Raw genomic sequence first — 15,165 nt, 5'->3', positions numbered from 1 at the left:
TTCTCTTGTGTGTGTGTTGTGTTTGTGTATAACCATACAGCGCCAGAGGTCGTCGGGGACGCGACCCTCCAGTCTTACTCGCATTTCATATAACCCAGAGCTGCTTACACTAAAGCTTTACGGATAATATATAGCTACGCTTCGGCGTCGTTTGGTCGGATGTTCTGCTCACTGCAATTCCCTGAGACATCGAAATTGTATACTATCTCGTGTCTCCTGAGGCCGCGTCGTCTGCCATCTCAGTGTCATAGCTGCCATGCCATGAACAGTGGATGGCGCAACCGACGAAAACTAAAACAGACTATATATGCACACCTTTAAAGCCTTCAATTTAATTTTTAAAGTACAATATTAACATTTGCAGTTGCCCTCTTTTTATTTTTTTAGTTAACAAAATGCTGCACTGCTGCAAGCTACGTTCACTGCGGGATGCATTACAAATGGCGGCGGAGATGTTTGCATTTGCTGTCATCTTGCGGGGCCATACACCATATTACTACTGATGACATCGAAAACGCTTCCCGCATTGAATGTATTGGTAAGATTCTCTTAGTATTACTGAAGGTTATAAAAAAAATATTCACAATGGCTTTATTGCATCAGTCATTCATCGCAAAATTTGCGCATAGCTGTAAACTTTCCTTGTGCCCCTCGAAACTAGGAGGTATGGTTTGTTCACGTCGTTTGTATACAAGCGGGGCAGTGTGTGTACTTGTGAGGTTTGTGTGCTTGCGAGTTTCTTATATCAGCCCCTTCGGTCAAGTCTTCTCAGGTGTGCAGTTCTGTACTTGCAGTAGTATGTATGTACAGTTTGGCTCAGTATGCATATGGCTGCAAATCAAAGCCGTTCAGTTTTTTCAGAAACTTGGTGCTTTAAAATTTCGTCATTATCCGGGGTTTGAAACCGGGATCACCACCTGTCCCCGGCAGTCGGTCTACCAACTGAAATGTGCAGCAGATTAGATGCTAGGCGAGAGCGAATTGATGAACAGCTCGAAATGGGAATAGCTGCTGCAGTATACCGCGAATGGCTGCACCCTTTTGCGACTTGACTTGAAAAATTACGCAGGAATCTGCCTTCAAAGTAGATGACTCAACATTTTACGGGAGCTCCGCTGAGTGTTTCGGGCTGTTTACAAACATGAACACTCCATGATGCCTGAAATTTATGTTTATAACTGGTTATAAGTGAGAGAAACCAAGTACAGTTTTAAAAAGCTGTTGATGCAATGTTGGATCGCAGTATGTAGTCCATGAAACGACGTGACATGATTTGGGTAATCAACAGGGAAGATGGGATTTTGTTATTTGCAACCTTGCCTTTTTCGTTGCTGTAATCTGCAACTTTCATCTTCTCTCTCTTTTTAGTAGTTTGTGACTTTCTAGACTATGGTTTCTTTCAATTGGCCGATTTGGGCTACTTGTTAAAACTGGCTGTTTTCAACTGGGCTATTTGTTAAAATGTGGATAAGATAGAGTAGGTGTGTTCAAGCCCACCTGTGTGCACACAGCACACATAGACTGCACTGCAGGTGAGTCCCCATACTTTTGTATGGTCATCAACACACCTTTCTAGAGCGCTGAAACGCCACCATGTCGCGTAAATAAAGGGAAATATGAGGTGTGACAAAATAAACGAGACAAGTGTGTAGCTTGAAAAAAGAGTTGAGTTGGCAACAACTGCTTTGCTGACATCATCCCACACACCTCCCCTATTCATGCACTAAAAATACTTAAATTAGCAAAGAAAAGTCACAGTTTTGGAGTGATGGATGGCTGTTGCAATAGGACAATGCACCCGCTCACATGACCATATCTGTCAAGCAGTTTCTGACCAGCAAAAACATTGCTGTGATGGAGCATCCTACTTATTTACCAGATTTGGCTCCATGTGACTTTTTTTATTTCCTAAAGTTAAATCTTGCTTAAAGGGAACCAATTTTGTCTTATTTGTAGAGGTTCAGGCAAAAACAGAGAATCTCCTGAAGGGCCTTCCAAAAACCTCGTTCCAGAACTGTTACCAGCAATGGCAGAAGTGCAGAAGTGTGTGAATGCTGAGGTGACTACTTTGAAGGTGATAATGTCACAGAGAACTGATTCTAAAAGTGCAGTAATTTATTGGACCAGTCTCGTTTTTTTTGTGTCACACCTCGTATTTTTATCAGGTGCTCGGGTCAGGTGGGGTATGGGGTGAGACCTAAGGTGCATAGGCGTACTCTTTGCCTTGGCAACTGCGTTGTGCCAGTTCCAGAGTATCTGAGCCAAGATAACACTTTCTTAGCACCACTGCATACTGCTGCAGCACTCTAGCCTGGCGTGCTGATTACAGTACTATAATTAGTTAAATGTCAAGAATGCTGTGCCAAATACCCCTGTAAGAAGGCCCTCCTGCCAGTAGAATCAATTTTTTCAGTGTCACCATAGGCTGGGCAAGTTCTTCCTTTCATTTGTTCAAGGCACTGAACACTATCGTCAAAACAACACCCCTTGTCACCTGCTGGCATGAGAAGAGAAAAAACTCGGTTACTGGAAGGTTCCTCTCAGTTGATGTCATTGGTCGAAGGGCTTCCTTTGAAGAATTTTGCCGCTGCATTCTTGACCCGTAACCGACTGTTGTTCACATTGAAAGCCCCTTTTGTGTGCCCCTGCCGATTCCCATGGTGGGATCTTTTTATCACTGTAGCTCGGGGTGGAAAAATTAGGTGCGCTATTGCAGTATTTCCTGCACAAACCTGAGACAAAGAGATGGCGCTCTTCATACCACACTCTCTGTAGATCACAGTAAATCCACTTGCAGTAATGCTCACAGCATCCAGCATTTGCATGTAAAAAATCGAGATCATCTAGTTTCTGTCAATTCCATGTCTAAAAAAAAAATGCTCTCCACAATGCACATTGCAAATGCTGTTTATTCCATCACAGCAACTGGGTTCACTACTGTGATGTGTGTGCCAAATCTGGTCACATCAGATGGTTATGAGAATAGGAGGTGCCAATTTTACCAAACATATTGCGTGTGCATATAACAATAGCACACAGATTACAAAAACGTTTCCTGCATACTTGAACAAAGCTGCTTCCAAGAAGTAAATTTCCATTGCATGCAGAGGTGAATCTTTGCTGTAGCACTGTAATATTTGTGAATGTAAAAGTCCTCCCTTGCCATCCAAGCCAACTCGTTTGTTCTGCGCATTGCATACTTTCTCTAGTCAGGCTTCATATCCTCATTTTAATGTGCATAGCTAAATGTGCCGGTGCTTTTGTTTTTTTCTTAATAATAAAGGATTGGTTGTGAGGAAAAGGGAGGGATTGTTAAATGAATGAAAAAAGATTGGCCAATCTATTGAAGTCGAGGAGGGAGTGCTGATATGGTTCCTGTTTCCAAGCAGGATACGAAGACATCATTGCACAATGATGGATCTGACCAAAAGGAGATTTCAGTGCATTATGTGGAGGCTATATGGAAAAAATACTTCAGCGGAACACTTCATAAAGGGCATGTCATGCTTATTTTGGCAGCCACTTTTACTATCATTGCAACAGTACAGCTAGCAGTGCTGACAAAAGGTTTTTCACTCTTGCCAATTTCTGGGAATTGCAAGTTTTTTTGCAAGGGATCACCTTATGCCACACTATTTGCACTGAACTTGCAGAATAGCCTCTCGGGCAGAATGTCAGGCCTTCTGAAGTTTCGTTGATCACTGTAATGCCCCACACTCTTTCATCCTTTGTGTCGCAGTTCTCAGAAAACTAAGTGCTGGAGCGTAACCATGTTTCTTTAAGGACAGCTACTTCTATGTCCTTTGTAAGAAGTGTAAACTCAAGCCGGAGTTTTCTTCATGACGGCCCTGCTGTTAATGTTTATAACTATCGCCATCTCTGTGTTTAATTTTTGCTGCTATTATTTCTAAGAGTCTTCATAGTGTTCTACCCATGCATGTGCAATTTTCTGGGTTTTACTTTTTGTGTATCTAGCTTGGTGTTAATGTCGTCATTTCTTCCATACGTGGAGCTGTGCTAATGCTTTTATTCCTTTTCAGCAAAACAAATCTTTGCTTCGTTTGCTTTCATGCATCAGTTTCCTTCTTGTAGTCTTGCAGTTTAATGAATACCTTTTTGCAAGCTTTCTTCCTTTGGCAGTTACCGGTTTAAAGCAATAGATGACCAGGCTGAAGACCGCCAAGGCAGGGAATGCAGGGAATGGCACAGAGGCATGTTGAAAAGGAAAAACACAAAATTGCATTTATTGACCTGCAGTCAAAAGGAATTTGGAGAACAGTGGGAAAATGCAGCGAATGACGCAGAGGCATGTGAAACAGTAAAACACAAACATGGCATTTATTGGCTAGCAAGTAAAAAGGAATTTAGGGGACATCAACACTGCCTGTAAAAATGTGACTCAACGTCACTAATCGTTCCTCTCTATGGCTCGGTTTGCAGTTTGCGCACAGGCACTTTGCTACTTGCTTAATTTCACTTAATTTTGTGCCTCTGCTATCTCACACATACTCATTAATTAGCATGCAGCCGTAAGCATCATGTGAAAGGTCACTCGGCACAGATATAAAGCCCGCTTCGACCAAAACATACAAACATCGTTGTAAGGCCTAGGGGTAGCACATCTGACTTGGCATCCAACAGTTCCAGGTTTGATTCCTGTCCTTCCCTTCGTAAAGCTACTACCAACCTGGCTATGTCATGTGGTCTCAAGACATCATACAACCCACAGGCTGATCAATGCTTGGCTATGCCATCTCCCATTTAACATGTACCAGATGCATGTCTATGATTTTTTGTCTACAGTACTGACAGATTTTCTGCAGAGCGGGACCATTAACACTGTCACATTGATACACAAGTACTTACAGGAGTAGAATGACCATAACACAAGATATTTGGTACTCATAGCAAAGAACCCAACAATTACACACTCATTTAAGTTTTTGGGAATAGGCAGGAAGTTGGGATGGAGCAGATTAAAATTTTTAAGGGTATGGGGAGCCTCAGTCTGCTAGCCAGCGTTTCGACAAGAAGGATTGTCATCATCTAGGCAATGCATTCATCACTGGCAAAAAAAAATTAAAAAAAAAGAATCGAAGAATGGGAAAGGCACAGTAACTGTCTCACGTTTCTGTGGACACCTGAACTATGCTCTGAGGGAAGGGATGGAGGAGGGAATGAAAGACTGAAGACAAAAGAACAATGAGGCATCCACTTAAATTTTGCCTAGAAGGGTACAATAATGACAGCATTAACAGGTCCCGTTTGCAGCTTCTCTTGCGAACTTACATTCCTACTTATGCACTTTACAACACCCTTAATCAGTAATTTCTTAATTTCCTCTTCTGCTATCTCATACATACTCTTTGTATAGTAATAAGCTACTATATTATGTGAAAGACTACCTAGCATAGATATAAAGCCTCGCTTAACAAAAACATACAGACATGTTTGCGTGGCCTTGAGTCGGGATGTCCCACTCTGAATGCAAAGTTCCTCAGAAGGAAATAGGCTTGGGTAGGTTGGTAAATCATCTTAACTCAGGAAGCATAGCGCAGGAAGACTGGAAAACGAGGACAACACAGGACTAGCGCTAGCCCTGTGTTGTCCTCGTTCTCCGTTCTTCCCGCGCTGTGCTTCCCGAGCAAAGTTCCTGGAGGGTTGGATTGCCTTCGTCCTGCTATATGAAATGACAAGCCTGAAGCTTCTGTCAAATCGGCCATATCACATGGTCGCATGATGTCGCAGAACCCTGCAATTGATCAGTGTCCGACCATGTCCGCTGCCAGCCATGCCCGTGATTTTTAGCTCAATTCAGATGCTGGAGTTTTCTAGAAAATGGGACTTTTAGCCTTATTGCATTGAAAGGTGCGGTAGCAGAGGGCTCCGAATTATTTTAAGGTACTGTGGTAAGTGACAACCTTGTGCTGTACAGCCTTTTACATGTCATGTGCATTACAGTATCATTGACAGCAGTTAAATGGGCCTCCACTTTCAGGAGGAAGACTGCCGAGGAAGTGGACAGGGCAGTAAGATGGCAAACTTGAACTTGAAAGAAGTGCTGTCCAGGCATGAGGCATGTGTGTCCAAGCATGAGGAACTGCGACAAATGACGCAAAGAGGAAATCAGGTTGAAGTTGAGCCCTACAGTACTCAACTTTAGGGCCTTTGCATGAATGCTTTGTATATATTTTTTAATATACTTACAAACTTTCAAGACAACAGCACAATGTCAATGTAAACATTGCTGGAGAGAGTGGGAGCTAGTTGCACCATCAAGTTCAACAGAAAGTCGAGCTAGTTATTACTATGTGATACTTTAGCATAAGCAGTGCAAATACAAAGGACAGGAACTCAAAGACAGAGCAGTGCCAGTCCTCCTCTAGTTCAGTCTTTTGTTATTAAAAGACAGTCTTGAGATACTTACCAGCATGAGCAATTTGTCTGCAACAGGTGCTTTAAGAGTTGAAAAGGTTATGTGCATGCTTTTAGAAGTACTCATACCCATCAGCCGTTAACAACACCATAAAGATAACTCATAAAGGTCTTCTTGAGTATCTTCCCAATCTAGTGCACTGGGGTGAGCTTGAGGCTTTTCTCTCCTTGATGCAGAGTGATAATGTGCCAGTTGCTTATGTGCTTTTCCTGACCTTAGTTAACATCTCACTGTCCCTTTAATCTGCCTGCAGGAGGAGCATTCAGAGGACAGGTACAAAATCTTTCGCTGTTGCAAATTTGAGGTGGTCTAAGGAACTATAATACATACCTACATAGAGCTTAGTAGAACATTAAGAATATGCTCACTGCATCATGCCTGTGCTAATTGTGAGCCTACGTAAAGCCTACAAGGTATATAAGTTTTTTGTCCTAATATATACATATATATATTTTTTGTCTTGCAACATGCACCATATTTTATTCACTGTTTCAGCTACAACTGTCAGTGAATGTCAAAAATACATTCTTTAGTTAGAAGAGCAATTTCTTCAGCATAGCATTGTCAGCTGTGGTCTGCATTAGACTACTGCTAAGCTGTGTTAACTAGCTAACTGGCAGTGGCACAGGTAGAAATATTTTTTTGGGGATGTTGTGTGCCACCGGGAAAAAAAAAAAAAATGGGCTAAGCAAAAAAAGGAGAAAGAAGGAGGATAGCTGCGCTCTGGCTGGCTGGTTGACAAATATTAATTAGCTAGCCTTTTAACTATTACTGCTAAACTCTCTGTTGTGGCCCAGTGCAAATAATATACATACAAATTTTTTAATTTGTGAAAATGCCATTCCTGTGTTGCAGTGCGAGGACTTTCGGGCCACACTCGACAGAAGTGAAACTGAGTGGATGCAGACAGTTCTAGCCACACAAACAAATGTGTGTTGCACAATGGCACAGCTATCCCGTGGTCTCTTTTTTAAGGCACCCGGTAGGGAGCAGTGAGGGACTGAGCTTGTGACAGGTGTGCAACAAGTACTTGCAGGCTTGGCATGCACCCGAGTTTGGCTCGTAATTCCTGTTGGTGTTGTGATGAAGAGAATGGCATTTGCGAAAAACTAAAACTGATATGAATATTATTTCCAGTACACTATAAATCTCTCAAGAAATAAAGACCTGACCAGTAATGGGTAAAAGGATAACTGTTTAATATTAGTTCCTGGCAGCTAACCTGTCTCAGCTGTATTTAACTGTTGCCCATCACAGCTGACAATGTTATGCTGAATGAAGTGATCTTCCAGTTTGAAAATCCTATTTTGAATTATTGCCAACAGTGCAACACCTCTTATACTGCTTATTGCTGTCAAGGCTGATAGCCAGCATACATCAGTACAAAGCGCACTGTTGCAGATACCAAAGGTGTGATAATTAGCGGGACATTGCCAAGTGTGAGATTACCGTGGTAGGATGGGAAGGTGGTGTACTTGACCTTGAAAACTTCCACTTCAGGTAAAAAGGCAGCAAGCTTTGCGGAAGGAGTGCCATGTTAACCTGGAAAGAAATAACAGAAACAAGCAGCAAAACCAAAAAAGCAACGAAGAGATAGCAGAGCAAGCATAAACTCGGCAGCAAATTTTCTTTTTTTATTTGGAAGTGGGGAGGGGGGGGGGGGGGGTAATTTGCTTAGCTGTGAACTTAAACAAAGGAGAAAGAGAGAAACATTTGGGCTAAAAAGAGTAATCCAGCAATTCATGAGTTCATAATTTGGAGTTTTTCCTTAGCGCTAGCTGAACATGACTGTGAGCAGAAGAATACCTTGCCATCTAAATTTCCTTTTAATTTTTGAATGCAGTCCCTGTGAAAAGATTTAAGGCATAGACCACATTTAATATTTCCAATCGTTGGGCCATTCAGTGGCTGCCTGCAGACACAGTGTAAGTTATACACAAATATTCTTGGCCGCACATGAACAGTTAAAGAAATAGTTTCTGGGAAGTCATCTATGGTGCCTTTCTTTATACACTCTAGTAAATGGCTCCGTAGCATACCCTGATTAAGATTCATTACTGATGGATCTCTGTCAGATGCTATGTAATACATATTAGCAATTGCAAACAAGCCACAGTCCAAAGTGGTACCCTGATTTTGAGCGGGTTTGATGCTGATCGTTAATGTTGAAAATGGCATTTTTAATATGTGACATATCTGTTTAACGGCATCAGGGGGTATATCTTCATCAATGGAATCATACACATATACTGTATTTGGGGGCGCACATGCATTAGTGACAGTAAGCCAGTGATCTGGGTTGCGAGTATGCAAGATCTGAACAAATGGGCCCTTCACTTGAGAAAAACGTAGCCTTTGTCCCAATAGAACATCTTGAAACCCTCCCATATAAGAAAATTTTTGACGAATCAAGTACTGGGCAACATTAATGACACTGTCTGACAGTGAACTATGTCTAGCAATAGCCTCTAGATCTCTGTCACATAATGAATAGAGCTTATAAATTTGCAACGTCTCGGCTTTAACAGAAGCAAGGTCTATTGTATTTTGCTTTGTCGAGCTCACCTCAGTGCCATTCACTTTAATGGGACGCACTGTGCTGGCCTTAACTGCAGGTACTACAGGCTTATTAGTGCTTCCATAACTATTTCCTGTATTTATGGGACTTGGTTGGTGAACTAGTGGGCTTGTCCTGTTTTGCTGTACTGAAAACAATCGCTTAGTAGCTTTCACTTTTTTTGGACGACCTCTTCTGGCCTTAACTACAGGTATTACAAGCTTAATATTCCCAAAGCTACTTCCTGTATTTAAGGTGCTCGTTTGTTGAACTGCTGGGCTTGTTTGAATTGTTAAACCTTGTAAATTTTGCCCAGCCTGACTTTGCTGTGCATATGCTGCTGTGAGCTGTCTTCCAAATGCCTTAATAGCCAAAACATTTTCTCGCGCCTCTTTTTCACTTCCCATGGATGCAATATTTGCGACACTCTTGGCCATAATCTCAAGCTCCTTGTACACCCAGCAGAATATCTTTTGCGGTGTGTTTAGCTTAAGAGGTGAAGATACCTGAATGCTACTTGTTACTACTGGCTTTGTGGGCGTAGCTGTAGGGCTTTCACTTAAAAAATGCTCCTTTTGCCATCTGCTAGGAATGCATGCTGTATCGAGTACTCTTTCCTGTGCAAATGAGCGGACTGCCATTATATGCGAACAAGGCAAGCCGTACTGGTTGAAAAAAGTACATGTACAGCTGTCCAGATTTTGACTGACACAATAGTCTTTACTTCCTAAAGCCACATTAAATGAGTTGAGAAGTGAACTGACTTGATAATTAGCAGTCTTAAATTTTTCATATTGTTCGAGCAGTTTATCTTTAGCTTCTGATGTGCAGCAACGGGACAGTTCTAATTGAAATTCATCTATACAATTTACATTTACATTAATCTTCATTTCCTTCAGCTTTGCAAACTGTAGAGAGGCGGCGTCATTGTCAACATACTCTATCAATCCTCCTACAGCCTCCACTAAATGCATACCAGGACGAAGGAAACTTTTAAGCTTTTGATTGTGGCTTTCAATTCGGTTATTTGTATTATTTCCTAGGGTTACAAGGCTTTTCCTGTAAGCATGCACCCACATCTCTCTACACGAGTCCCACTGCTGCATATAATAGGAAAAGAATCCAGCAGGAGCTACATTACGCAATTGATCTAACATGTCAGAGTACTCTTGATGAGTTTGAGAATAGACTAATGCTTTTACAAGTGGAAGGAGTAATTTTCGTTGCCCTCTTGCTTTATCATTAATATTTCTATGGAGGCAATTCAGCACGTGCCATGTGCACAGTAAAATTGTGCTGTTCGGAAGAAGAGAACTGAGGATACGCATTTCGTTCATGTCTTTATCTATCATTACCACCTTACATCCTGATACAACAAATGGATTAAATTGTATAAATTTTTCAAACATGGCCCTTATAATTTCAGCGGTTTCATTTTGTACGAATGCGTAGCAGACGCACCGCCCACGCCCACGGCCATCTTCGATGAGAACAGAGTACAAAACATAACCTTCAATATTAACTTTATATGTCCCATCTACAAATATAACATCAGGATATTTTTCCAGCATCTCACGCATCTCACTTGTTTGGAACAAGATAAACTGCAACTCATGTTGATTGTCTTTTTCGTAATGAATGACCCAGTTTGGATTTCTTTCAATTAAAGTTTCTACCTGCTGAACTAGCATTTGCCCGTGAGTCTCCTTATTTCGAACTGGTACAGAGTAAATTTGTTTTAAATTGTTTACATCTTTCGTAGTTAAAGTTTTACCCGTCTTTTGTTGAACAAGTTTCTTGAACTCTTTCGAAGCAACGTTACATTTCACCAGATCACATAGTTGATTTTTTTCATTACTGTTCAGAAGTCTTTGGTTTGTGTATAAATTGTAATGACTAAGGTCGTGATTGTGCACAGTTTTCAGCTGAATTATTTTGTAGTGCAGAGATGGAGACTTGTGAAGAGCCAGTGAAACAAGCATTTCACAACCAATGCTGTTGTAAGACTGGTTTGGACGTTTTCCAGTACTGCGTATCCTAGCATTACCGCTATGAATACAGCGATAAGTAATTCTCAAAAATTCATAATCTTTAGATCCTGACTCTAAGGGGTTTTTGTTTGACCTAGCGACATGAACGACATGCTTCCCCTCCTTACACCACTCATCAAAACATTCCTTAAAAGAAACAAAACTATCAAATGTGCCATTCAGGCAAATTTTGCTCCCTCCCCCTCCAGATATTGTGTTAGAAGCCTTAGTTGCATGAACATGGGCAAGGGTTACATCTTCACAAAGCTCACTATGGCAGCCTGGTGCTAAAGGCAGGAGATGCTCAGATGGGGTATCAATTAGCCAAGTGTCACCAAGGCCACCAGTTGCTCTCTCCCTTTCCTGTTTAAGAGATTCTATTTTTTGGATAGCTTGACTGTCTGGCATATCACATAAGTTAGATTTTCTGCACAAAGCAGATGCTACCAGACAGCGTCTGCGTCGCTTGGCAGCACTGGGCTGTGCACTGCTCACTGTGCCACCCTCATGCGCAGACTTTTGCACCTTAGAGTGAGCCTGGTCATTGAAATTGCCAACTTCTCCATAAGGTACTGAAGCAGCCAAACGACGCCGTCGCCGCTTAGCAGCACCGGACTTTGCTTTGATTAGGCTAGTATTCACGACACATTTGCATGCACTCTGGCCTTCTTTAGATGGTGATCGTGCACGGCTTTTGCAGCCAGTAACCTCTACGACAACACCGCACAAAACAGCTGCAAAGTCTGCCAGCTCACAATTTTTTTGGTGGTGGCTGGCCACACAGCTGTCACAGGCAATGCTACGCAGGTCACTAGCTTGCCCTTCACCGTCCACACAGCATGCTGCAGTAGAAGGAGGCGCACAGGCATTTCTGTAAAAGTGTGCCTGCACTGTCCTCACTACTGCAGAATAAGGTGTGGCACGCTGCAAGGGCTTGGCACCTGTTTTGGCAAGTACTCTGGTGTCTCTGCCTGTGGCAGAGCTTGAACCTTTTCCTTGCCGAAACAGTGCCGCAGCCTTCCGCTTCTTCTTTGATACAAGTACCCACTCACTGTTGCCATGGTTGCAGACAGCCTTTGGTACAGTTGCTTTAGGAGCACTGACTGTACCTTCCTCTATGGAAGAGCACACAGCAGGGCTGCTTTTGTGCGACACCTGTGAGGCTCCACCATTCACCTTGGCACAGGTGGTGCTTGCACCTTGGCTGAGAGTCATAGGCTTGGTAAAAGGCACACAGCCTTCAAGCCTCTTCTCAGCCTTTCCCCATCCGGGTACACCTGAGCCATGGGACACAGAGGAAGGCAGGCTGTCCCAGGTAGTCCAAACTTTACAACCTTTTTGCCGGACACGAACACCTCCAACAAGCACAAAGCCAGCTCCCCAAAGGGTAGCTGGAAGCTGGTCAGTGCCGCCCCGTTGCAAAGGAGTATTGTTTGTTCCCTGGACAGGAGCAGGAGTTGCAGGTTGCTTGCTTACTACTCCTAAAGTACAAATAGATGAATATAGAGGAGGAAAGTCTGCCTCACAAATCATGGCCTCCCTGGCTGGCTTGGCCCAGCCAGTCCAACTTGTGGATACCCGACTCTCCTGGTACCTCTGTTGAATGGACCGCCTCTCAGCAACAGCAGCCAGGCTGCCTCCTGGTAGAGATACTCCGCCAGCACCTGGTTTCCTTGCCGGCTCGGGTGCACACCATCGCGGCTCAGGTAGCTGCTCCAGCATCCAACCAAGCCGCCCAGGAAGCGGAAACCCCGGCATAGCTCCTGTAATGCAGCGTTTACCTGCCTGTACTGCTCGTTCGTGCGGTGCAGCTGAGTTTCGCTTTCAGCAACCCTATACTCGTTCTGCCCTCGTGGGAGAACGGCGGAGAAAGCTACTTGCATCGAAGATTTGCTCTTGACAATGCCGCTAGCCAACCGACGGTACTTCTCAATGCACATGCTAACACTCTCAAGAGCCAACATGAATAATGAGAACGTCGATGTCGAATAGCTACCGCCGAGAGCAAATTTTCTATCCCTCTGTGTGCACTCACATCAACAGCCAGACCGATGGAAAATTAACATATTTCACCATTGAATCACCGGCCACCAAAACCCGATTCATGTTGATCTGTGCAGCGCAGATTAACAGAGGTAGAGAAGTTTAAAACCTGTTTAAAACACGCAATTCAACACACGACTGACGTCAATCGCAACAGTTAACAGAAAGCGAGGATTAACAAAAATGCGAACTGACTTGAATCGCAACACAGCGAAGATTAACAAACAAAAAAAAAAAAATAATAAAAAACGAAAAGCAACTGTACACGCAAATTAACGTGCAAATTAGGACAATCGGCACAAACGCCTAGCGTTATATCGAATTCTAGAAAAACTTATCGCAGGAGAAAATGCTTGTTGGGGCGTCTTGAACAGGCCAAGGACGATGCAGCCGATGGATGAGAATCCTAGGCAAAGTCTGAGCGTGGATTTGAGCAGAGACCTGATCCAGACACCCGCCTGCCTGAGTGCCTCCTTGCTGCTTTCTCTCTCGACTAGAACTTTCGCACTTCAGCCTCGCTGGGAGAGGGATTAGAACGGCCCATGCATGTTTCGAGACTTCAGCAGTTGCGCGCCGCGCGCCGATTGGTTGGCAAGGCTCCGCGATTGCTTCCGCACAGCGCGCTGGTTGGTTGGTAAACTTATGACACTTGGGTAGCCAGGTGAGGGTGGGGAAGGGGCGTGAGCAGGGCAGCGACACGCACTTGGCCTGCTCTACCTTCAAAGCCCAGCCTACAATGCGAAGCTGTAGCTGTGCATTGTAGCCCCCAAAATTGTCTTTTTCTTTCTTTTTTCTTTCTTTTTTCTTTTTTTTCTTTTTTTTTTTTTTTGCAAGTGCGGTAATTGTTTGCCAGCTTTGACAATTTGTCCCCTTTATATATCAGTGAGAGCAGGCAAGGAAATGGCATGTGGCGGTCAAGGAATGGAAAGGGGGGGGGGGGGGGGGGGGGGGGAATCGAACTGCGGAACGAGAGCAGGCCGTCCACTGATCAGAGCGGTCACCCGCACCTGGGGCGCTGACAAAGTGTCGGCAGAAATTGCATCGCAGTGTCATAGGATCAGGCAGACGGCAACGCTAAATAAAAGTCTGTACATATCTTTCACATAAAATCGCGACATCCTGCAAAAAATGCCCCGAAACTCTGAAGGGATTCTCAATGGGTGCGTAAGTGACGGTTTGTTTCGATAGTAATTACAGGAAAAAATGGAACTTGGCACAATTGGACAAGCGTGAGTCCCCTGGTGGCTAGCTTTAGCCCCTGTTTTTGCCGTGTGTGCACACTGCCCGAAATTGGGCAATTGGCATCGTGCGTGAAAAACAGCACGCCTTTCGGTTGTATATTGCACAGCAGCGTTAAACTGCAAATTTACTCCTTGGCTATTTGATTATCTCGGCTACCGAAACCCGACACCGCATATCTTCCGCTCACGCTATAACCTCGAACATATACATGAGTGTAAATTCCATGCACGAGACATTTAACCAGAAACGAAGCTACATGCAGATGAGCACTTAATTGGCCAGTCCTTTCCTAAACGCCTAAAGAACATCGCTGTTCGTACGGAAGCGGATCATACGCATAGCGTAAACCTACCAGTGCCCCCAAAATAAAACGGAGCACACGAACGAACAAAATTTTGTTTCGCGGCGTGCTCTGCAAGTGCACGGCCGGATGTTCTGTTTTGACACCCTTGATGTCCATGTCTTCAGCACGCGGGACGAATTAGGAGAGCACTTTTTGTGCGAGCCCGTGCTTCGTTTTTTTAAGGTGTATTAGGACGTCGGAGGTCGGTGCAGGATCGAAGACAGCGCAGATGCTAGGAGTAGCTCGGTTAGGTTACGAGCAAATCGAGGTGGCAATTTAATAATTTAATTGTAGAAACGAGAACTGTCCGATCGTGAATGGACATACATGCGTATTGCTGGAGTACGTCGCGTCGCCTGCCGCCTGCAACCTGTGCGCGTGACAAGCGGTGCTCGCCGCACACAACTTTGAGTGAATACAATGATCTGCGTCATTGTGGGAATACGACGTAAGAATTGCCGAGACCTTCTTAGCACCTCCTAGAGCGTCACGAAAGCTGAGCTTCATGCACGCG

The 15,165-nt window shown here is 43.7% G+C and overlaps 2 protein-coding genes and 1 pseudogene across 14 annotated transcripts in view; 1 reads left to right on the top strand and 2 right to left on the bottom strand.

Moving 5' to 3' along the window:
- The first annotated feature begins 215 nt into the window (after positions 1 to 215).
- LOC146187520 (uncharacterized) overlaps positions 216 to 15,165 on the top strand; it is a 38,714-nt gene continuing 23,764 nt past the window's right edge. For 2 of the 13 annotated variants that reach the window (XR_014708251.1, XR_014708258.1), the window contains exons 1-2: positions 390 to 538; positions 5,999 to 6,130. Coding sequence is in view for 3 of the 13 variants with exons in the window: in XM_084607729.1 (XP_084463855.1) it covers positions 503 to 538; positions 5,999 to 6,130; positions 6,690 to 6,709 (188 nt within the window). In the remaining 10 variants the exon portion in view is untranslated. Of the gene's footprint in view, positions 539 to 5,998; positions 6,131 to 6,689; positions 6,850 to 7,291; positions 7,893 to 7,936; positions 8,056 to 10,419; positions 10,557 to 15,165 lie in introns of those variants that run through there. The other 11 variants (XR_014708250.1, XM_084607729.1, XR_014708249.1 and 8 more) reach the window with 11 other exon arrangements.
- LOC146187522 (uncharacterized) lies at positions 5,999 to 11,431 on the bottom strand. Its single transcript, XM_084607728.1, has 2 exons — positions 7,886 to 11,431; positions 5,999 to 6,100 (listed from the first exon to the last, which is right to left on the bottom strand). Exon 1 carries the CDS (start codon positions 11,429 to 11,431, stop codon positions 8,177 to 8,179), a length of 3,255 nt encoding a protein of 1,084 aa, XP_084463854.1. The 3' UTR covers positions 5,999 to 6,100; positions 7,886 to 8,176.
- On the bottom strand, positions 11,662 to 13,260 carry LOC146187521 (uncharacterized; annotated as a pseudogene).

This window comes from Amblyomma maculatum, chromosome 6 (assembly GCF_055883805.1).
Source record: "Amblyomma maculatum isolate TAMU_Amacu chromosome 6, ASM5588380v1, whole genome shotgun sequence".
Classification (NCBI taxonomy): Eukaryota; Metazoa; Arthropoda; class Arachnida; order Ixodida; family Ixodidae; genus Amblyomma; species Amblyomma maculatum.
This window is presented reverse-complemented; position numbering and strand designations above follow the sequence as displayed.